Source organism: Acipenser ruthenus, chromosome 2 (genome assembly GCF_902713425.1).
Source record: "Acipenser ruthenus chromosome 2, fAciRut3.2 maternal haplotype, whole genome shotgun sequence".
In the NCBI taxonomy this organism is placed as follows: Eukaryota; Metazoa; Chordata; class Actinopteri; order Acipenseriformes; family Acipenseridae; genus Acipenser; species Acipenser ruthenus.
The window spans coordinates 20272323-20297734 of record NC_081190.1 but is presented as its reverse complement, the minus strand read 5'-3'; the positions used below and the strand labels follow the sequence as shown (position 1 = coordinate 20297734).

Below are 25412 nucleotides of genomic sequence, written 5' to 3'. Positions count from 1 at the left end.
CTGCTGATGACCCCTGTGAAGTGCCCCATCCAGCTCATTCCAGATGGTTGCCATGCTGAGGTGCTAGGGAGGCTGCACTTTGGTTGATCCCTGGAGCCAGCATCGCTGCCGTTGTGTGTGCTGATGCACCAGGGAGGCTGCAAACAGGCTGACCCCTGGAGCCAGCATTACACTTCAGCCATTAACATGACCAATAAGAAATCCACATTACCTGGCAGAGAAAAAGGCGCTGAAGGCTCATATATCACAGCAAATCTATGTCTTGTTTGGTCCCCACCACTACTATCCCATTTTATCTTGGTGAAAGCTGAGTCCAATATTCATACAAATTAAATAACAGCTACTGTCATGTAATGCAAATTATATAAAAGGACACCACTTGTCGTATTGATGGTTTGTATAAAACGTATTTTATTGAAAGCAGGTACGGTAAATAATCTTCTCAATGAATTAACACATCATTACAATCAGCAATAGACAATGACACATGGATTTGTAATTGACGTTTTCCCTAGAATAAAATACATTGTGCTGTTGATAACAATTTTGAGAAAAAAAGCTTTGAGAAACTTTTATGTACAGCATTAAAATTATTATATTTTTTTTTTACTGAAAATGCACTTTGATTCCTGATCCAACACGTATTTTTGCTGTTGTTTTGCTTCTCACTTCATCTCTACTTCAGTGGTTCTTCTTTTACTGTGGCTCTTCCTAAAGGCAAACACAAGGCATTAATGAAGAGAGATAGCATCACGTACAGTATATTATTTTCATGTTCACAGATTTGACGAGTTTCGGTAGCTGGTTAAATACAGTAAACAAAATAGTCACACACCACAATCTGCATAACTGCGACATTTTTCTTTTACTGGAAAATATGCAAACCGATATCTAAAACCTGGAGCACCTGGATCACAGGACAACCATACCATATGCTGCCCCATACATGCATAGTCAATGTAACTTCAATAGCACATAATATGTTTCACCATAAATGTTGTCAAATAGGGGGTATATTTATATGATATTTGTGGAAGTGTGAGACAAATTCTAATTCTAAATGATTACAAGTAACAGAGGGCAATACTGTATTTCCATAAGAAAAGTGAATAACGAAATCTGTTTTATAGCACCTAAAAGAAGGTTGTAGTCAGAAATCAAATTTGTTTTGTAAATGCAAAGTAAATGATGAAAGCACCTTGAGTAATGGAAAAACTGAAATGGTATTTTTTTGTTTTGTTACAGAACCAGTTTGTTCAAGTTCCTTTAATAAGTGGTCAGTAACACTTGCCAAAATACCTTTTCTCTACATACAGGTAGTTAGGTACAGTAGTTCCCTTTCTCACCTTTGGGTGACAAAAACGGCAATTGCAGCAACAAGTGCAACGGCAAATATGCAGCCACCCACAATCCCCACAATCAGTCCTGAAATCAAAAAATGAAAATAAATCATTAAGGATAGCTAACAAGGGTGTAATCACAGATTTTCACAAATCCATAGATTATATTAACAAAAGACACATAATGAACCAGTAAGGTTCTCACTTCCGGTAAACACTTTGCATGGTTCCTAGACAAACAAAGCTGTCAGATGTATTATCTAGGATTAGGATGCCATAACACCGTATATGTGTTCTATGCGGCAACGTCACACTTCACGATAAATTAATAAAGGGACCCAAATTTGTACACAATATACTGAAGGAATTCCCTCATTGAAGCTTATCAACTGTTCAAACGATATACAAACAATATAAAAGCGCATCTAAATTGAAGGCCCATTACGGACACAACAAAGATGAGTACTTCAGTCTTCCAACCTCCGCTGTTAGTTGTAGATGTGTTGGTTTTACTGGCTACTATGATGTGCATAATGATGAAATACTAAACCATAGGGCTACCAACCAATTATATACACTATATATAATGATTGGTTCACTGTGTAAGTTTAAATTAAATATATTATAACTGAGGCAGTATTTTTTTCACAGTAAAAAATGGCTTATTTCATGGCATTTCACTGTCTAAAAACAGGTATTTCAATATATTTCATAGCATAATATTTATTAAGGCAGAAAGAAATGGTTTTGTCACATTGAAAATTGACCATTTTCTTTAGAGTTATTATACAACAAATGTTCCTAAGTATATATTTTTTAAAAAATGTATGTCCAGCATCAGTAAATTATCAAACAAAATAAAAACATAAATACATGTAAAAATAACAACAGACATGTGAAATGTCCCCTTCTTGTACTGTACAGACCTATTTTTAGCAAAATGATTTCTGATCTTTGAAGCAGCTGGTGTCTTTTTCATTGAAGACAGTTTGTGCGGCTCTCTGCAGTGTGTTCAATCACATTTACAGGAAGCAAACTAAACCGGCTGCCAGGTTCACAAATGCAGTGTAACAGGTAGTGCGTCAATCAGGCAAAAGTTTGATGTATTTATTTATTTAATTGTTCATATATATATATATATATTTACACTATTCTTTCAGAAATGGGGATTTTTACACAACTACATATTACACGGCAATGGTTACATTTGATGGCAATGGTTAATTGTGATAAAAAATACAGCCTTAATTATAAAGGTTTCAACCCAGTTAAGCAATGAGGAAACTCATTTAACCGACAATAGTAATAAAGATAACAGCATGTCAATAAACTTTAGGCTAAGACCCTTTTCTTTGTTAATGAATCTGTAACATTTAAATTAATGCTAACCAAGGTTTGAAAAGTTTTCTTGCATCGCATCAGCACTTCCAGTATCTATAAACAAGACCCCTTTGGTTAATTTGCTTGTATTGTATACTTCAATTTGAAATACGCAGATATGTCAAAAAGAAGTTTACAATGCAAGTTATTGATGGAATGCTGCTCCTGCTGCTGCCTGGTACATAATCTCTTTATGTATTGTAATTCAAACCCAGTCCAATGGTCTAGCTGCAATGAGACCATGTGACCTGCAAACCAACCTAGATTCAACACTTGGTCTGTAACATTTTATTTTTGAAGTTTACACATCTTAAAATAATTTATAAAAAATCAAGTAAATAATGTTCTCAGACAATATATGCAGTATGAAGAGAGACCACTAATACTATTAATAAATGCACTGTACAAAAATTGATTTTAAAGCATTGGTTAACATCTCTTCAAAGCAATACTATCCACATTTGCTTTATGTAAGAATCGTTGCCGTAAATAAAATCTGTAATAAAAAGCTGTTCATTTTACCTTCATCTACTGCAGATTCTTCAGGTTTTTCTTCCACTGCCTCATTTCCAAGTGCTCTACCAGCTTTTCCTAAAGAAAAATATCAGTTATAATTGGCTTGCATGCAGGGGGCTATTTATAATAGTTACACTTCATGCTAGAAACAAACAACTGACACAATTCAATGTGTCTTAGCTCTTGCAAGTTATTTTTCTCTCAGCTTTGTAACTTGTGACTTTTCGCCAAAAATTGGCGCTATAAAGACATGAGGAAATGTTTTGAACATGCAGACTGCAGTGTGCAATGAAAAACAGGACCCTAATAAAACTGCCTGATTCCTTTGATCACAAATCTTTAAAGGGATTGAATATGAGCAGCTGAGGTTTAATCAGGTTTGTAAGAAACACTCGATGTATTTACAGTACGGTCAAAACCATGGTACCCTAGTGGCGGCACCTTGTAACTACTGCTGAATCCTTGTGCCGTCAATAAAGCCTGCGCACATGTATAGCGTGTCAAGCACAATTTCTGTGTCTGGCTGCTTAATACAACGAACAACACACCTCCCAGTTACAAGGTAGTTCACTGAAAGGTGACCCTGCTTCTTTATTACACCTGTCGAGTAAATTATTAAGCTTTTCCGTAAGCTGCACAACTATCCCAGCCTTAGTCAAATAGGGCTGTAATCTCATTTCAGTAAAGCTAAGTGTTCTTATGTTGAGCAGTATACAAAAACTTAAATGCATTAATCCAACTGCATGTATGTTTGCAACAAATATGTAGATATTAATACTAGTGTATGAATAATTATTGGCACTCGCATGGGCCTCTTGTGATTTGCAGGGTAAAGATACCTGGTGTAGAACAGACACAGGAGTTTATGTAACACACAGCTATTCAAAAAGCAAGGTGATCAAGGCAGTAATGTGCAACTATCATGACCCCATCTAATAAGGCTCACCAAAACCCAGGTGCACAGAACTGAAACACAAATCAAGAAACACATCTACTCTTTTTAATCTTCTAGCCAAGGTTGTGATATAACTTTTGACAGGTATGTGTTATGTAAAAGGTTGCAATACAAAACTGTCGCCAGATTACATTTTTTTAAACATGCAGGCCATACTGTAAAATAATTTTTAAAAAAAAAGTAAAAACAAAAGTGCTATTTTCATATTGTAAATGCAAGCAGCTTTGGCTTGAACAATTCTGAGGCTGCAACTTCAAGTTAAATTATTGTATCTGAATACAAACATTGCATTTTACAAACACAAACTCTAACACTGATTAATATTCATGAATTCTGTGATATATGTGTGATATGATATTTTTGAATGTAAATAAGAGTAAATGCTGTGAAGTTTTTTTTTTTTAAATGTATACTGCGTAAGATCTTTCAGCAATGTAAGATACATGTTTACAGAGAGAGTACTAGCTGCAGATATATCAACTTACCCTCCTCAAGACAAGTTTAACACTGTTGAAAGCATCAGCCAGCCAAAACTATTTTTCTTCAATCAATTTTGTTCAATCAAAAGCTTCAGTTGATATTTACCTTTGCAGAACTCCAAGCATTCCTGCTTTGTGGAAAATCGGTTTCCGTTCCCGTGGCAACCGCTATAAATAAAGGATTTGCAGGTTGATTCCACGCTGTTGAAGTACCACATAAGCATCCTACCATAGCAGCCGCCTGTGACTGATGGCTTCTCGCACAACGCTTTTCCTAAAAACAGCAGAAAATATTCATGTAAGGATAAGCATGACTGGATTTTGCAAACTTTATTTAAAAAAAGGATCAGAAAAATACTGTACATGTAAACACTTTATTCTGAGAAGAAAACATTGTACAAATTAAACGTTAACTGTTTATTTTGCAGAAACAATTAAAAAAACAAACACATTTAGCTACACTGAAGCATGAGAAATTACACATGACCAGTTTAAAATGCCCTATCCTTGTAGTCCTAAACCCTAGTACTTCCTAAGCCAGACACCAGAGACCAAGGTCAAGGCTGGCACGGAGGTAGAAGACTGGACTAGGGTACTCCAAGTCTTATAATAGTAACAATCCCAGAGCCTCAGGTTTTTATATACTGTGTTTACTGAACAAGATTACTTCAATGGGTGAGTAATGTTATTCTTAGACACATATTAAATAAACCATGACACATTTTGAAGTCAGTAACTGTTAGTGTTGTTTTTTTATTATTATTATTTTGTCAATACAATTTTAACTCTTGATGAATTCAAATTGTTGAGAGTGTATTTCAAAAGAAAACTAATACCGGTATACTGTATGATAAAATAGCTACTATACCAGATAAGAAATAGAAAGTCCTGAACAGTGCAGTTGTGGTGTGATTTAAAACCAATGTAATGGGAGGACACCTCAACTGAACTGCCTTTAACAAAAGAAGTGTATTGTATGTTAAGTCCTGTCTCAGAGAAGACAGTACCTGTTGCAGAGCCACCAAACTTCTTGCATGGCCTGGTGTTGAAAGAATGAAGGCCCAACTGCTGGTCACCTGACATCTGATGTTAAACATTCAGTACACTAAAGGATACTTTATATCATCAACATGTTGCTAATATTTACTAATCTGTTTAATATGCTATCACGTGTGTTCTGGGTGATTCTCTATTATTATTTCCAATTAGAACATTATTTGACAAGCATCACTTCAAAGCAGTATGGATGCAAGGCATGAATAAAATATAACTTTTCAAAAACACTTTATTCACTTGAGTCACAAACTATACTTACGGTCATCAGGATAAAAATCTTCAGGTGTGTCGGAACAGTTCTTCATGCACTCTTCCTCCTTGGCAAAACGATTAGCATTTCCCCCCTCTCCTTTGTAGGTGAATGGTTGGCATAACTTAATTGTTTGGTCAAAATAAAATTGGACTTGATTTTGAGATCCAGTACCTGTGTCCGGAGAGAGACTGCAATCTGACAGAGAAAATTAAATAAATGTCAGGAGTTGAGTAGTTCTAATTAGTACGATCTTTGTCAAAGTAGTCTTTACCAATGTCAAACATGTCAATGATAAAAACTAATTTTATAACATTTCTTCTTGATTTTCTACATTCAGAGTCTTTTAGTTATGGATTAATGCACAAACTATTCTAGACTAGAGAGTCTATTATTCTGTATCTTATAAGTAGGCACAGTGCGTGTGTGTGGAAATGGAAGACCAATTACGAAATATATTTGGCTGTTAAATTATTCTTTGGATATTCAGCTTATTAGTATGGTTTTAATATATTTACACGTATAGGATTGTATTGATGATTAATTGAATTATCAGTCATTTCATTGTATTTATGACGATCATTTAACTAGCTAATTATAAAAATGCATTTCCAGTTTGATCATCACGGCTTGAACTAAGAGAAATGCAGAATCATTTAGGAAAAAATTTCTTTCAGTTTCTGGAAAACCACGACTATTTGAAAGAGAAAGCTATGGGTTCCATTATTAAGCTATTCTTTCATGTATTTGGTTGTTTTATATTATAACAACTGAATAAATAACCAAAAATAATACATCATCCATAACTATAAAACAATAATGGTACACGCAGTAATATTAACATAAAGTTAAACACGATTCTAATACATAAACAAATACAGATATGAGACATCGCCTGGCCAACAAATGAGTTAACCAACACAGCAGACAGAACTCTACCACACATATTATGCCTTTACTGTATTTTACATCTCAGATGCATAAATTGGATATGCTTCAAAATACTGGTACATTAACTATGCTGTAGCTACACTGCACCTAAATGTTACATTATTTAATACCAGTATTTACAACAATAGACAGTGCTCCCACTTTACAAGGCGGCCCTTTTTAATGAGGAACAAGTTATAAGGCTCCCATTTGCCCCATAATGCCATTACACTAACACTAGTATTCTCGTTATAAGGTGGAACACAAACAGCACGGTCTCTTAACTATGGCTCCCGACTACAGCGTTATAGAGGGGGAGCACTGTATTACTAATAGGCTTTCCTGTTATCTTTTATACAAAAAAAAAATAGAACAGAACTCATTTTTGACAGAAAATTGGAAAATTGTACTTACCTTCTTTACCAAGTAAAGCAGCAAATGTAATTCCAATAAAATACACTCCAAGGAAAAGAATTGTCTTCATCGTGAACATTTTAAAGTATAGTGTATCTCGGGCTTTACAAAAGGTGACTGTGTGTAACAAGCCCACACACCTTGAAATGATGGTGCTTCTTCTCTATTTTAACAGAAGGCTGTCCTTTAGACTTACAGCTATCATGACTCAAGTTTTTATGACATGGGAGTTTCAGTCAGTGAAAACCTTTTGGACCCAATTGCAACCCATCAAATCAATGACATTGATGACGGATGACTGTGTTGATTACAACCGAGATGTAATAAAAGTAAAAGATTAACCATTATAATGTATTACTAGGAACTTACCGTGGTTCTGTCTTGCTTATAGTTACATATCTGTCAGACTTCCACACCAACATTAGCTTTGCTTCCTTGAAATAGGAAGCAAGTGCCATTCATCAGCTTAAAATACATTTTAAAAAGAAAAATCACAAAGATAATATTACAAACCATCAGCGATACAGTATTTTATTATATATATTTTTTTGCCAATGGCATCCCACCCAACTCTATATTTTCTTAAACTGACCCACACATCACTAGTCACCATTTTGACTGTAATGGTCACCAATAACAAAATTGTTGTTGTTTTTGGTGTTTCATCAAACAATTCCTGTTTGTAAGGTGTAAAGATGTATCTACTTGTGTATGTGGTATATTGACAGTATTGTAGGGAATACATGACACATCTTGTATGCTCACCCCCATCACAGTTTCCATATCATTACCAGAGTTATTTACTTTATACAGTGTATTGGGGTTATGAAAGAAAAAGAAATATTGGAAAAAAAAGTACACAAATGAAGGTCAACGTGTTGATCAACAATGGACAGAAGAGGATTGCGTTTAGATAAAAAAAAAAAAAAAAAACTGACTGAGACCAGTATTAAACACAGGTGTTTTTGTACTGATAAAAAACACACAGTTCGATTGCCTCCCCACTTTCCCTGACTAAGGTGTTATATTTTTTTGAAGGCCATAATTGACCAAATTTACTGTTTTACAGTTTTAAAGTGGGGCCTTTTTAAACCCAACACCCCCAAATAAAAAAGTGCCCTACTTCACTGTGGTTGACTTTTGAGAATCGCACATGTACAAAGCAATGTGGCATTACTTTGTACAGTTGCAAATCAACAGTCAAGGCCAATCCCCAAAGCAGTATGACATCAATATATTACTAAGACATAATTATCACATTTACAGCCTCAGGGGTGTGTAATTCATATCGCCCGACGCCCAGGACAACAAGATTTGTGTGAGGGACAACAAGTTTTGCCGTTATACTTTGCCTGTTGAAAAAATTGTTTTTTTTTTGGGGGGGGGTTCCCCCTATGTTCGTTCTGTAGCTAGAAAAATACTCTGGGTATATTTCAAGAGAGCCACGCAAGTTTCTGAAAACTGAATTGCGGAAGTCTAGCACCTACACAAACATTTTTAAAAGTGTTTGCTTTCCACCCCTATCACTTCTGGTTGGCTAGCTGATCTACTATTATTTACGTTTTTTGTAAATTAGCAAGTAAAGTGATACTGCTTTCTTAATACATGAACCTGACATTTAAATGCAGCAATCTAGTAAAGTTAAAAAAAAAAACAACAACAAAAAAACACCACAGCCGCTAAGATATTAGCGATTTAGAAACTTTGTGGTCAAGCGTGATTTCGGATGTTTAAAACAAACGTGAAGTTTACTGTTAGAAGCATTTGAAGACAAACTTTCTCTGGCAAAAAAATGTAATGTTTTTTTTTATATTTTGATTATAGTGTTACTAACCTAGTTTGCCACTTACCACATATTTTTTAGATTTAAACACTATATTAAAAAAAATATATATATTGCACAATCGATCGATTTGTGAAACTATTAAAACATGAAGATTGATTTTGTCTTTGCAGAATTTGATGGAGCCTACTGTAAATATTGCGTGCAGTTTGTTAGAAAAAAGAGTAAAAAATGCAGAGAAACTTGACAGGTTGTACACAAGTCCTTTAAAAATCTGGGGTTCAGCAGTTACAAAACTGAAAGAACATCAAGAAAAATCAGAACTCCACAAAGCAGCAGTAATAGCTGGCAACAAACTAAAACACCTGTACACCAGGAGTTGAATTCAGCTTATAGAGAAAGAGGCAAAAGCTAAGTATTGCTTATTATAGTTGTACTCTCAGTATGTTACTTAAATGTATTAGCAAATGTGTTCCAAACTGCACTAAAAGGAACATTTCCTTAAAGTATGTTATACATTTCTTGAGGTGGGGTCACAGGAAACCTTTTGTGTATCTTGAAGAATTGAGTGAATCAGTCAAGCTACAAGGCTATATCCGCTCCTGTTAATCACTAATTGATTGATTGTGTTCACTGTTAAATAAAAACAAAATCCTACAAGTTATACTCTACTTTTTTGTCTGTGTTTTGTGCGACGGGGAGGGGGCAAGTAGATGGACAAAAAGTTTTTTTTCAAAAATTGCACACCTCCGAGCCCGAAGGTGATATCTACTAACCATTGTATTACACAAACACAGACACCTGTACAGATACTCTGGGTATATTTCAAGAGAGCCACGCAAGTTTCTGAAAAATGAATTGCGGAAGTCTAGCACCTACACAAACATGTTGAATGTGTCATCCTGAACACCCACAGAAATTAGATGTTTAATATGACTGAGGTTTCACCTGACCTACTGGAACAGTTATAGCTTGATGAATAATAAAAACGTACATATTTAAATGAAAACAAGCACAGCGATACCGCAGGCTTTATAGCAGGTGCCGAACTGACAGTTTCTGTTTCGCTAATAAACTTGTAGGTTTCTGTATGCTATCAAGGTGTGTTTATGATGCCTCAAACAGATACAGTCACAAACAAAAGTATTGGCACCCTACACTTAATAGAAGATAATTAAAGAAAACATGTTAAATACAAGAATGTAGTGAACATTGGCCACTAATTAATATGACAAAGACAAATACACAATTTCTGTTATTTTAATCTTTATTAAAAAAAAAAAAAAAAGCACTTACCATTTCAAATATTTGTTCATGACAAATGTATGGGCACCGTTACATAAAAAATCTGTAAAAATGTATTACAACTAATTATATATATATATATATATATATATATATATATATATATATCTATATCTATATATATATATATATATATATATATATATATATATATATATATATACACACAGTGCCTTGCAAAAGTATTCAGACCCCTGACCAATTCTCTCATATTACTGAATTACAAATGGTACACTGAAATTTCGTTCTGTTTGATATTCTATTTTAAAACACTGAAACTCAAAATCAATTATTGTAAGGTGACATTGGTTTTATGTTGTGAAATATTTTTAAGAAAAATTCACTGGTCACTTACAAGGGCTTGATTAGTGCAGAATAAGGGGGGTTTAATTTGAGGAACGGGGGTGCTTGTGTAACACAGAATTAGAGACATAAAGCTGGATAGCTTCAGATGAGAAGAGCTGGACAAGACAATGACATATAACACTCTGAACTCTCACGTCTCACCGGGTTAGGCAGCACCCTCTGGCTGCTGGTAGGCTATTGAGAATGAGAGACAGAACAAATAAGGACAAAGCTCTCAGTCCAGGTCGGAACCAGGCGGCGTCTTAGCTGCTGGACGAACAAGGAGAATGAGAAGACAAACATAATAGACACTCTCGATGAGAGACATAAAAGACAAAGGGATAGATCCGTCACTACTCAGTGCAGCATCCCCAGGCAGTGTGGCTGGCAACTGTGCGGTGTGGAGAGTTAGTATAAAGAGTCTCGGGTCTGCGTTGGAGAGACGAAAATAGAGAAACACCCCCCAGTGGCGGGGCCCGGCTCGGCAGGTGGGGACTCGGCCAGCCAGAAGGGGCATAAAGGTGCTCTGACCTGAAAAGAAACTAGGTAGATGGGATAGCAAGGTTGTGGCCTTGGTGAGGCTAGAGCATGAGCTGCGACAGGATAGTTGTGGCCGTGGGTCCCCTCTAGCCAGCGAGGAACCGCCGGGGATGGCAGGGGGCCGACCCCATTGGTTGGGGGAGTGAAAATCACTTCCCTCCAAGAGGGATCCCTGTGCGGATGGAGAAGTTTTAGAAATAAAAGGAAGTGGAGGAGGAGGGAGGAGGAGGACAAAAACAAACACAGATGAAGGGCGGAAGCAGTGCTGGGTGTATAAATAGAAAAGAAGGAGAGATTGACATGCAAGCTACCTAATGGGATTGCCCATACCGCTATGGTCACGCCCTATTTTACCTGACCAAACAGAGCAGCGCAAGCTATTGGCAGAGAGACTGGAACTTGAGAAACTGAACTGCCCCCCCACCACCTGGAAGTAATTTGCATGGCTAATCCCGACCCCACTGAGAGCTGCCAGGGGGCTAGAGAAGCCAAATACAAACATACAAATTGGAAGCTCAGCGAGGGAGCACCCTCTACAGCGTCCACCAAATTACACCTAAAGGTTAACATTAAAAAACTGAAATATCTTGCTTGCATAAGTATTCAACCCCCACACATTAATATTTGCCACCTTTCGCTGCAATAACAGCTTTAAGTCTTTTGGGGTAAGTATGCACCAGCTTTGCACACAGTGTCCGAGTGATTTTGGCCCATTCTTCTTGGCAGATTTGCTCCAGGTTGTTCAGGTTGGTTGGACGACGCTTGTGGATCGCAATTTTCAAACAGTGCCACAGATTCTCAATGGGATTGAGATCAGGACTTTGACTGGGCCACTGTAGGACATTCACCTTTTTGTTCTTGAGCCACTCCAATGTTGCTTTGGCCTTGTGCTTGGGATCATTGTCCTGCTGAAAGGTGAATTTCCTCCCAAGCTTCAGTTTTTTAGCGGACTGAAGCAGGTTCTCTTGCAGTATTTCCCTGTATTTTGCTCCATCCATTCTTCCTTCAATTTTAACAAGATGCCCAGTCCCTGCTGATGAGAAGCATCCCCACAGCATGATGCTGCCACCACCATACTTCAATGCAGGGATGGTGTGTCTTGAGGCATGGGCAGTGTTAGGTTTGCGCCACACATACCACTTTGAGTTTTGGCCAAAAAGCTCTATCTTGGTCTCATCTGACCACAAAACCTTTTCCCACATCGCAGCTGGGTCACTCTCATGCTTTCTGGCAAACTCCAGACGTGCTTTCAGATGGTACCTTTTGAGTAACAGCTTCTTTCTTGCCACCCTCCCATACAGGCCAGTGTTATGCAGAGCTCTTGATATGGTTGACTGGTGCACCATTACTCCACTCCCAGCCACTGAACTCTGTAGCTCCTTCAAAGTGATTGTTGGCCTCTCTGTGGCTTCTCTCACAAGTCTCCTTCTTGTTTGAGCGCTGAGTTTTGAGGGACGGCCTTTTCTTGGCAGTGCCTGGGTGGTGTGATGCAGCTTCCACTTCCTCATTATTGATCCAACTGTGCTCACTGGGATATCCAAACACTTGGATATTATTTTGTACCCTTTCCCTAATCTATGCATTTGTATTACTTTATCTCTAACTTCTGTAGAATGCTCTTTGGTCTTCATTTTCCTTCAGATTCACAGCCTGACCAATGATCCTTCAACAGTGGGGTTTTTATCCATAAAATGTGACAGCAACTTTAATGGTTCACAGGTGGAGGCCAATGATAAGGTAATGGTGTCCTCGTTAGGGCAATTTATTTCATCTGTGTAAACTGGGAGCTTCCACAGCACAGGGGTTGAATACTTATGCAAGTAAGATATTTCAGTTTTTTATTTTTCTTATAAATATTTCCCAACATAAAACCAATGTCACCTTACAATAATTGATTTTGAGTTTCAGTGTTTTATAATAAAATATCAAACAGAACGAAATTTCAATGTACCATTTGTAATTCAGTAATATGAGAGAATTGGTCAGGGGTCTGAATACTTTTGCAAGGCACTGATTATATATATATATATATATATATATATATATATATATATATATACTGTATATACTGTGTATATATATATATATATATATATATATATATATATATATATATATATATATATATATATATTGTATATACTGTATATATATGTATGGCTGAGTGACAGTTCCAGAGGGCACCAGAGAGAGTGCAGGAGGGAAGAGAGTGGGAGGGGGGGAGAGGCAGAGGGATGAGGTTAGAGGGGTTAGGGGAGCAGCAGGGGAGAGAGGACGGGAGTGAGAGGACAGAACAGGGATGTGAGAGACAGTAATAGCCAGGCAGGTGAGACAGAGAGGTGCAGTAGTAGTGGGCAGCAGTGTGGAGTAGTGGTTAGGGCTGTGGACTCTTGACCAGAGGGTTGTGGGTTCAATCCCCAGTGGGGGACACTGCTGTTGTACCCTTGAGCAAGGTACTTTACCTAGATTGCTCCAATAAAAACCCAACTGTATAAATGGGTAATTGTATGTAAAAATAATGTGATATCTGTATAATGTGAAATAATGTATAATGTGATATCTTGTAACAATTGTAAGTCGCCCTGGATAAGGGCGTCTGCTAAGAAATAAATAATAATAATAATAATATATATTTATATATAAACCATTACACAGTAACTAAGCTGCATTATAAAGTCAATAGCCAGAAAAAGAGGTAGGTATTTCCAACATCTGTTGAAGAAGATCGTTTTGGCAACAGTAGATGAATGTCAAGACAATGGAGTTAGATTCACGTTTGAGAAAAGTACGTAGCAAACTGTAATACAGGAAATGGTTACAGAACAGTATCAAAGAAACACCAAAATCCACAATCAGAACAATAATCAAGAAGTACCACAGAACAAATTCAACTGAAACGCATGAAAGAAGTGGACCGCCAAAGAAAATTACGGGTACAGATTCGTCAGAGCAGCTAAAAAAAAGCCAAGACTAATAACCAAGACTTAGAGGCATTAGGCATAATAGTGCATGAAAGAGCTGTAGAAAGGCACCTGAACACAGAAGAGTTGTATGCATGTAGACCTCGCTGCAAACCACTTAAAAAGACAATTCATGAAACAAACCATCTCAAATCTGAACTGGAATCTGAAGAATTCTTCAACAAAATTCTCTGGTCCAATGAGACTAAAATATTACTTTTCTCCAAAAATGGACCGCAGTATGTTTAGAGAAAAAAAAGGGAAAGCCTTCAATGAAAAAAACCCTGTACCTACAGTTAAACATGTATCATGTATCAAAACATTCTACAAAGTACAATGATACCATCTGCTCGTACGCTGATTGACAGACAGTTTATCTTCCAACACGACAACGACCCAAAGCATACTGGAATTCCTGAAGAAAACGACGAGAAATGGCCTTCACAATCACCGGATCTCAATCCAATAGCAATGCTTTGGACTGAACTACAAAAATCCCTAGAAAATCATTATGTATCCAATCTGTCTGAGCTGAAGGAAATAAGCACGACAGAATGGGCCCAGATTTCACTAACAAGATGTAACATACTAGTTAAGAATTATCATAAACACCTGAAAGCCATAATAAAAGCAAAAGGAGGACACACGACATACTAAAGCAGGGGCGCCAATACTGTTATCATGAACAAATAGTTTAAATAAAAATGTTTGTTTGTTTTTTGATAAAAATTGTTTGGTAAATTACAAGAAATGATGTATTTCACTTTTATTTCATTTTTTTAAAAAGTGGTTAAAGTTTACTAAATGCTTGTCCTTAATCTGTTACCTTGCATTATGGTACAATAAGTGTAGGGTGCCAATATTTTTGTCTGCGACTGTATTTTTTAAAATATATATTATTAAATAAAATGTGAGTTTTTCTTAGGAATATTTTTTACTACAAATATTTTTAAAATAATAAATGTTAAATGTTTGTGTTATACATCAGACAGCATATCATTGTAGGTTACTTAATATACCACAATGTAAAGTTTGTTTTCTTAAAAAAAAAGTTATATATCATGTAGTAGTATTATTATGAATGATAAATATATAATGTAACAAACCATTGCTTTATTTTCCCCAAAAGATTACTAAACACATTCTAGTACATTTTGTTGACCAGTAAATAAAATATTTACTATGACAAATACAGTTAACTAATTTGAATTTATAATATATGTCATTTTTTTTTTTTTTATCAATTTGTATTTTTACCAAAATGATTAAAAACAATATATAAGATCTGCGGAAAACCATAAACTACCTACATTTTCAAGAACTGGATAATGATGGTTCAGTCATGACTTTAAAAACAAGAAGTGTGACAGGCCACCAGACTGAGACTATACTGAAATACAACAGCCTGTGACGCTGCCTCTCGACCCTCCACCTGATGTCAAGCAGCGAGCTGACACTGTGTTATAACGATCATTTCCAGAATACATGGATTTCTGCTTCTTTGGAATGCTGCTTAATTGGCCAATTATATTTCTGCCTACTGTATTTTTATAATAATTACTTACACAAAATAGATTATCAGTAGGCAGATTTTAACTTTTGAAAATATAAAAGGTAAATAAATGTTATAAAGAAATTTAAAAAAATACCTAACTATTAACTTTTGAAAACAACCTCTCGAGCTCAAAAAATGTTTTTTTTTTTTACTTTGTTTATTGGTTTTTACAGTTTTTAACAAGAATAAATTCAAATAATTGTTACAGTAATAATTATAATAGAAGAGAGGGGGAGAGAGAGAGAGGGAGAGAGAGAGTGAGTGGGAGAGAGAGGGAGGGAGAGAGAGAGAGAGAAAGAGAGAGAAAGAGGGGGAGTAAGGTGCTTGGTTTCTTCAAAGGAAAATTATAGAAGAGTCTGAGTTTGTCAACATGGGAAAGAAAGGGTTGCCATACATCATAACATTTCCCATGCTTTCCTCTAGTGTGAAATGTATTTGTTCTAATTTAAGGGAAGGCATAATATCCCTAATCCAATGAACATAACAGGGTACGGTATGATGGTTTTTATTATTATTATGTTTTGCTACACAGGAAACTGTGCTATATTTAACTTTACTACATACTCCAAAAAGTAACAGGTATAAATATGTACAGATATATATATATATATATATATATATATATATATATATATATATATATATATATATATATATATATATATATATATATATATTTTTTTTTTTTTTTTAAGCCATTAAGGATTGCTGTTAATTTTATCAATGTAAGCAAGTTGACGGCACCTAACAATGTTAGGGTATTATTCTTGATCTTGTACTGAAAGATGTTTACTTGTTTAATTTTAAGGACAAGATGGACATGTACTCAGACTTCAATTGGTTTTAGGGCTTTGCTTTTACACTTGAAACCTTTGTGGTTTTATGTACTGTGTGTTCGATTGGAGATGTCATCTATTTTATTTGGTTGAAACGAGGGGAGATACAGTACTGTACCAGGTAGTCATTTTAGTATTTAAATATACAGCTATGGCCAAATGTTTTGCATCACCCTATATAATGAACAAATTTATCTTCATAATGTCGAATGAAACCTGCTGAATAATGTTACGTTAATATATTGAATTACACACAGGGCCATAGCCAGCCATGAATAATCACAGAGGCATTTACGCATAACAAGTTTCTGTGTCTGTCGAGGACAGGCCCCCAAACCCCTACCTAAAACGATGTCATAATATTCACAACCTGGGTCCTCTAAACCAGTGGTTCCCAACCCTGGTCCGGGGGACCCCCTGTGTCTGCTGGTTTTCATTCCAACTGAGCTCTTAATTACTTAACTAGACCCTTCATTTAACTGATCATTTGCTTAATTACACCTTTTTAATTGCTGTCAGCTCTTAAACAGTTAAGAACATAAGAAAGTTTTCAAACGAGAGCAGGCCATTCAGCCCATCTTGCTCGTTTGATTGTTAGTAGCTTATTGATCCCAGAATTTCATCAAGCAGCATCTTGAAGGATCCTAGGGTGTCAGCTTCAACAACATTACTGGGGAGTTGAAAACTGAAAACAATTTTAAAAAGTCTAATTGAGCAAATTATCAGTCCAATTAACGGTCTAGTTAAGTAATTGAGAGCTTGGATGAAAACCAGCAGACACAGGGGGTCCACAGGATCAGGGTTGGGAACGACTGCATTAAACTATTGTTAGAATTGTTACAATTTGCATAAGCTGGGTCCGCTAAACTGCAGTTTACAAGCTGCTTCTACTAGCAGTTTAGAATTTGAATATTAATAAAATGGGTTTGCTAAACAGCGGACTACCAGGGGGATTTATTATTATTCCTTATTATTAGGCTGATATGTAGGTATTACTAATCAACATTATTACTTTGCCTCACCTTGAAAGTCGCTAATAAACCTTGGTTGTTTTGAAACCTTCTCCAACACGTTTAACTGCTATGGTGGTGTGAACTGAGCGGTGTCGCTGTAGTCTGCAATGACAATAAAAGATTTTGAAGAGCACAGAGGCTGTAGATATCAGCGGGACTTGGGAATTAACGCATGCACACAACGAGGGATGGAATGTATTTTATTTTGCGTCAAAGCAACATGTAAGAGAGCCTGAATAAATAACGATTGGTATGATTTTAACCGAGGGCCGTGCCTCAGGTGCCTCATATCTGGCTACGGCCTTGACATACCACTTTGTAGTTTTCCATATACTTAACGAAAAACAGGGCAACATTTTTAAATTGTGACATGTTGAAATCTAACATGAAATACTATACTACTATTATGGCTTCCAGTAGACTTTTGCAATATAATTTTGTAGTTTCTTTGATTACATGATGTTAAATAAAAGATCTCAATTATGTTCATTGTGAAGTCTGGTTCACTGAAGATGGCAAGGCTTTTGTAATTGATTTGAAAGCAGAATCGTCTCCCTCCCTGCCAGTCAAGACAGCATTTCGCAGGTTTGGCATCTCAGCAAAGGGCAAGTATGCCTCCCCTGTAAAGGCAAAGAATATTAGGTATATGTGTCCATAAAATGACCTTGTGAAAGAGGAATTTGGGAAATATAAAAGGTGCACATGCATTTTTAAGTGCATTCCATCTTTCTTCTTACTTATATTAGGCCTGAGGTCATTGTCAAGGTCACCATAACAAAAGGTATGATATTAAGACTCTGTTCTGCTGTCTTACCATATGGAAGGCCAGATTTCTTTCTCGAGTCCTCTGTATCAAAAAATGTTTCATGTTGTTCCCAATGCCTGTCGCAAGAGGCACAGACAAAGCTGGATTCAAAAAGTTGACATCGACAACCTGTGAAAAGTAACATCAGACTTTATTGTATATAAATCAATGTTTACGTATACTTTCTTAAAATAGTCTCAATTCCATGTTTGGTCTTTGCCAATAATATGAAAAAGTTCAATAATAAGCTATAGAAACGTAATTTGACAAACATAACACAGCAATGAATTGCAAATAAAATCAACTGTTTTACACACTAGAAAAAAACTATTACATTATTGGGCTGTAACATACTGATAATGAGCAAGCCTAGTTAAATGATAACTGATAACCACAACCATCTGCTGCTGACAGAAGAAATTAGTGCACTGTGGCAGAAATGTATTCTCACAGACACTTGACATTGCTGTCAGTTATAGAAATTATACCACAAAAGAAATATGGTGAAAAATAGATGTAGGATGTCATCTGTACATTTTACAGAGGTCAATATTTGTCTGGGGTAGGATTGTCCAAATTTGTTTCCTCTATTTGTGTATTTAAAGATGCAGTAATAAACAATGAAGTAATCATATTCTATCATGATTACAAACACTCAGTCCTAAAGTAAAAAGTAATACTGAAATAAACGTTTTGACAGGGACTTGAGTGTATCCACACATCAGAAAATGTTAGCACTTATCCATGTTGTATCTGTATTGGGAAAGTCCCTCTTTATCTCACATGGAATTGCAAATCCTCATACAATGAGTGTAGCACAGTAACAGAATGCTGCCTTATTTCTGGGTCAAAAACAAAATACATAATTTTGTTTTCCTAAAACCCTCCTGTCTGGACCTCTGGTTATTACCGGTATTTGCCTCCTTCATTAATTCAGTTGCCTACCATTTCTGTCACCGCTGTCTCCGCCGCTGGTAATTATAGGAAGCTAACAACATAACCGTACAGTACTGACCTTTTTTCTTGCAAGCATGGCTATTTGTTGGGTCGTGTTCCTCATGAGAATGTTTACATCTGCACATTGCTCTCCAAGCAGCTGGGTCGAAGCCTGGTCTTTTCTTTAACCAGAATTCACCAGCTTCCTCTGGTCGAGAAGGAATGAAGGCAAAGGCTTTGCATTTACACGACTGGGCAGCACAGGGCACCCGCACACTGATACCTAGATTAAAGCCAGACATACACATTCATGATAACTCTGCAAATTTTTATCGATTTCAATTATAGAAAGATCTGCTCATTTCGACCATCTGAAGTACCATCTAAAAGTAATCTTTATAGAAAGGTCTTTATGGGCAGTATGTACTGTACATGGTGATTCATCAGTGTGGTAACCCAAATCTGATGACCCTTGCGCTCGTGGTTTGTTAAGGGATAACAAAATGAATAATTCAGCACACCTGAGTAACTCTTGTGTTCATTCAGTAGGTGTCCACAGAAACACTTGGACGCATCTCCAAGTCGGAAGCAATCCCAGGAGTACTCAGGAGATCTCCATCCAATGTAAATACCTGTCAAGTACAGAATTGTAAAAGAAAAATAATAATAATAAAAAAATAAACTCAAATAATTAAATCTTATTTTTAGTTGATTCAAAATGTTCTAATAATGTTTGTTCACATTTTTCAGTAAAATATTCAGTTAATGCACTCATGTTCAGTAACAGAGACAATTAATAATAAAAAAGTAGTTACATAAATTAATATTTGATAATTCATATTATGTCAGATTGCATACATATTGTGCAGATTAATTAATGATAGACAGCTACAGTATAGTGAAGTTAAGTTATTGTGCAAGTATAAATCTAGGAACTAAGTGAAAATGAAACAGGCCTCCTTGACCAATATTTAACAGAACCATCATCCATCTTCCTGAGATGTCAAGCAGCAGAGAAAAAAACAGTGCAAGTGACATACGTTGTTTGCTATCGGGAAATGGATTAAAATAACCAGTTTGGATTATATTATAAGTGAGTAATTTACAGACAGAAATGTGCAATGTATTTCTATAAAGCACCCTGTTAAGATACAATTATTTAAAAAAAAAAAGAAAAATAGTACAAATGTTTAACCGTGAGTTCATATCAGTTATTATTATTATTTATATATGGGTTTATTTATATATTAACTAGGAGATGTACCCATTTACAAGGGGCCTGGAGAACAATACATACATTGCCAGTTGAAAACCTAGAATTCTCAAGATATTGAACCAGTCTGCTATGTTATATACAGGATGTATCATATACAGTCCAGCACCCTGAGACATTACAACATGGTCACTAAATAAGCACGTGTTAGTAGCTGTTCTGAAATGTTTGTTTCAGGATGTCCATATTGCAATAACAGCCGGTTCACAATATTATCAGTTATGCACTCTGGAATATAAGGTTTAGATATGCATTAAATGCCAGGGGTGCTGAACCAAAGCTGTATATTTATTGTGAAGTATGGTGTAACCCGGACTGAGAGAATAGCACTGACATTTCCAATTATTTTAATGTTTTTCCGTTGTGTGTCAGCATACTGGACCTGTTTGTATCGCCTTCAGTGCAGCATCCCTCTCTGGATCAAACAGTTCTTTCACTCTCTCTCCAAATTTCTCTCTGTGCATGGCTTTGGCAACTGACAGAACATCGCTCTTCTTTGCAGGGACAATTGGTTTGATTGTAAACCCTGTAAATAAAATATACCCTTGTATCATTGCATGACTACATACACTATACACTGTACAAACTCCTGTTCTATACATTAGTACCCAAACACGGGCTGGACACAAATCATACCCACCATAGCATAGGACTGTAAATACTGTGTATGCTTAGTCAGTTTCTGAGGTTAACTTAGGGAATTCCTTTTTGTGAGATGTAGGTTAAGGTTAGGGTTAGGGTTAGGGTTAGGGTTAGGGTTAGGAGTAGTACCAGGACCTGATGAATATGTAAATTGTTCAATTAGGTCTGTAATACAGAGTGTTCAATCTCTTGAAACCATGGTCCATGTGAAACATCAGTAATGTATGCAGCATTGGATACAGAAGCACCTGCCAATACTTCTTGTTGAAATTTGTCTAATTTTATAACTAGTTTTGCTGAACATTCCATGGTCACCTAGGTTACTTTACCTTTAGGTAGTCTGTAAGTCTGAGATGCAGATTGTATTACAAGAATACAATCAGGGATCACTCATCCCAGTTACACAATGCGTAAGCGACATATAACAATAGTTTACATTTTTTGTCCCATCCCTGTAGGTTCTCCATTTATCAAACATGACATGTTATATACATTATATTTCATAACATACTGCAAGCTACTTATCAGACAAAACAGGAAATTTGTATCTTGTAACACTAGTTGTTCTAGACAAAAAACAGGAATTTGCAAACATAAATCTTGGTGGTTTAAAGATAAACTAATAAAATGTAATCAGATGTAATCATTTTTGTTTGTTTGTTTGTTTTCCTGGTTTTTCGCAAACATTTATATTTGGTTTATAAAAAGATGCAAACAAATCATTTTTCGAGTAAATTAAGTTTTATTGACATTGCCTTTATAGAAATAGTAATTTGATTTGTAATCAATTGTAAAATAATCAAAACACTCAATCATAATAAGCTACACGTCTGTGTAGTAAACGTCTGTCAAATTTTTTAATGTAAAAATTAAGACAGTGAAATAATAATAATAATAATAATAATAATAATAATAATAATAATATCAGATGTAATAATTTATTTTATCATTTTATCGTTGTAAATACGATTTTTAAATACAACAAACATACAGACCGGGACCATGTGAATTTTAGACAATTGCATCAGCGGTGTGTATGGTTTTGATTGCTCTAAATCTGACGTATACACCTGCAGCTTGCTGTACAGTACATGCCGTGGTTATTTATTTATGTATTTATTTAACTGACCTTTGGTAACAACTTGTCGTCCTTCCTTTGGACACAAAGCAGATCCTGTTTGGGTTCCATCCAGATTGTTCCGTTTTTCCTTTCTTTTACCTGCTGTGGCTCCCGGCACAGATACCTTCTCCCCAGAAACAGGAAACTGGGTGTGACTTGCAGCTCCAGTAACAGCGTCCCTTACTACTCTCTCAGACTTTTGTTGAGAAGTCATCTCGTTTGTACGCTTCTGCATTTCAATGCTATGAAACACCACCTGAGAATATTTACATCTTAATTTCTTGCCAGATTAACGTAAATGGGAATTGAATTCAATCTTGAGCCAAATGAACACTGGCTAAACACTAGGCCAAGAAATCCTACACAAATGTTTTGCTGTCACCTGTTCCGTTGCGGTGTGTTTGCTCTGTCTGTTTCCAAGAAGCAGATCCATTGTTGGAAACAGCTGACAGTCAATACATAGAGGGAGGGGTATCATGTTACAGAGAGGCAGCCAAGCAAGGATGACCAGCAAACCCAAAGTGAAAAGCCTGTTTATGTGCTCTTAAAAGAACAAACGTCCTGGTTCCAATGCAAGCTGTTGCCCCGAGCAACAGAGCTTTCTGCACCATCACACACAAATGACTCAAATTAAAAAACAGAGCGCTCCTACAATTAATCTAAATGAATACATCGTGATGCTTAACAACCACCACGAATGCCTTACCCCCGCTCCTTCGATACAGTACATTTTTTATTTAAAACGTGTGTTATAAACCTACCGTAAGGAATGTGCTGGAAATTTATTCTAATTAGTAACAGCCACACTATGCGTGTATTGCCTTTATCTCTGTCGATACCAGTACTGCATGATTCACAAAGCAACCACAAGGCTTTGTTACTTCATAATATCGTTTGAGTCACATAGCTAAACAGCACATATGTAAACTGAATGCGACGGGGCGACACTGAAGCAATGAGAAAAAAAAGGATTTCGGTCTATTGTAATTTTGTCGCACGGCAGCGAGGGAACTGACCAATGAATCATAGTAGAGTTGCCTATCACATCGCACGCGCCAGTCGCCACTGATGTGAAAGACAGTGTCGCATCACCCGGTGTGAATAGGCTTTTAGTTAAGGTAAAGTTTAGTGTTAGGCTTAAAGGATGCACATGGTCAGTCAGTGTTATTGTTAGCTGATGAACGAACATGCATTGCTCTTGTTGAACAAAGTGTATACAGTGTTTAATATTGACATGAATTTGCATTTTAGTCGTGTTTCCCTGTTAGGGATAGAATAAATGTAATTCGTTTATATGACCCTTACTGGCCACGTTACTGCACTGTTACACACATGCTTACGAATCCACACCAACCTACTAACTAGTTGCTCAATGTGCACTCACCTGAGGTAAGCAATGTTATAGAAGACCACTAGATGTCAGCATAAAGTAATATGACATTTAAACACACTTACAGCGGGTAATGTCTCTTTGCCGGTATCTAATGATCAGTGCAATAGTTTCCTGGATTTCTTTCAAAAGAAAATTGACAATATTAGATCTCAAATTGTGTCTGCGCCCACTGTTGCTGCTTTAGTTATTGATCCTCCTGCTTTCACGGGAACTGTTTTAACTGATTTTGTAGAGGTTACCCTTTTGGGTCTGTCTGAATTAGTTGCCAAATTAAAACCTACCACCTGTTCTTTAGACCCTATTCCCACTTCCTTATTCAAACTTGTTTCTCAGCCGTGTGTCCCCGTGTATTAACGAATCACTGAGATCTGGAATTGTTCCTTTACCCCTTAAACTTGCTGCTATTACTCCTTTATTTAAAATAATAATAATAATAATAATAATAATAATAATAATAATAATAATAATAATAATAATAATAATTTGGACTCTGATGTGCTGTGCAATACATACCAATTTCAAATGTACCTTTTCTAGCAAAATTTTAGAACGGGTGGTAGCGTCTCAACTTTAGTCACATCTAATGTCTAATAAGCTCTATGAACCTTTTCAGTCTGGTTTTAAACCTTTACACAGCACGGAAACACTTAGATAAAGTGCTAAATGACTTATTGATGACTGCAGATTCAGGCTCTCCATCTGTTCTTGTTCTTTAGGACCTTAGTACAGCCTTAATCATGATGCTCTTTTACATCGTTTAGAGAACTATATTGGTGTTTTTGGCTCTGCTCTTCAGTGGTTCAAGTCCTATCTGTTTAATAGAAGACCATTTGTTATCACAGGTGGCTGTAGGTCTGATGTTGGCTAGGTTACTGCTGGTGTCCCTCAGGGCTCTGTCCTGGGACCTTTTTTATTCAGTATCTATATGCTCCCTCTCTGTGATTTTTCATGCGCTCACAACAGGCAAATCTACTTGCAGACTAAACCTGATACTGCTTTGGCTGTTTCTGTACTTATTTGTCTTACTGAAATTCAAACTTGGATGCAGCAGAATGTTCTGCAATCAAATCTTAGCAAGACAGAGGTTACGCTATTGGGTTCTCCACACCAGCTGCGTAGTTGGTAGTTATAGTTTGGCCATTGATGGGCCTGAGATTAGTCCTACGTCTGAAGTAAAAAATCGAGGTGTTAATTTGACTCTACATTGTCTTTAGAGGCCCACGTTAGAAATATCTGTAGAGTATCTTTTTTTCATCTATAAAATATCGCTCACCTTCGATCATCTTTGTCAATGTTTGATGCGTAGAAACTGATACATGCCATCATTTCATCGAGAACTCACTACCGTGATGCCTTGTTTGTGGGTGTTTCCATTAATGTTCTTAATAGGTTGCAATACATTCAAAATTCTGCTGTTTGAGTTTTAACAAGAAAAAGAAAGCATGACCATATAACACCAGTTTTAGCATCTCTCCACTGGTTACTAGTTAAATATAGAATTGACTTTAAGATCTTCCTGCTGAACTTCAAGTCTTTGAATAGCCTGGGTCCATCTTACATCAAGGATCTGCTTTGCTGCTACATTC

At 36.3% G+C, this 25412-nt stretch overlaps 2 protein-coding genes across 3 annotated transcripts; both read right to left on the bottom strand.

The window, feature by feature from the left end:
* Nucleotides 1–387: 387 nt before the first annotated feature.
* LOC117408915 (kunitz-type serine protease inhibitor A) lies at nucleotides 388–7648 on the bottom strand. The gene is made up of 6 exons (XM_034014354.3): nucleotides 7321–7648; nucleotides 5986–6174; nucleotides 4777–4944; nucleotides 3243–3311; nucleotides 1347–1425; nucleotides 388–711 (listed from the first exon to the last, which is right to left on the bottom strand). Exons 1-6 carry the CDS (start codon nucleotides 7397–7399, stop codon nucleotides 666–668), a joined length of 630 nt encoding a protein of 209 aa, XP_033870245.3. The 5' UTR covers nucleotides 7400–7648; the 3' UTR covers nucleotides 388–665.
* An 8837-nt stretch (nucleotides 7649–16485) lies between these two features.
* Nucleotides 16486–23360, bottom strand: LOC117408946 (protein FAM221B-like). 2 transcript variants are annotated; one of them, XM_058991494.1, is made up of 7 exons: nucleotides 23195–23360; nucleotides 22443–22689; nucleotides 21054–21197; nucleotides 19920–20030; nucleotides 19478–19681; nucleotides 18472–18591; nucleotides 16486–18277 (listed from the first exon to the last, which is right to left on the bottom strand). In XM_058991494.1, the coding sequence occupies exons 2-7, from the start codon at nucleotides 22666–22668 to the stop codon at nucleotides 18144–18146; spliced, it is 939 nt and encodes a 312-aa protein (XP_058847477.1). In that variant the 5' UTR covers nucleotides 22669–22689; nucleotides 23195–23360; the 3' UTR covers nucleotides 16486–18143. The 2 variants fall into 2 exon arrangements, with proteins under 2 accessions (XP_058847477.1, XP_033870308.3); XM_034014417.3 differs by lacking the exon at nucleotides 23195–23360 and adding an exon at nucleotides 22816–23184.
* Between the last annotated feature and the right edge of the window lie 2052 nt (nucleotides 23361–25412).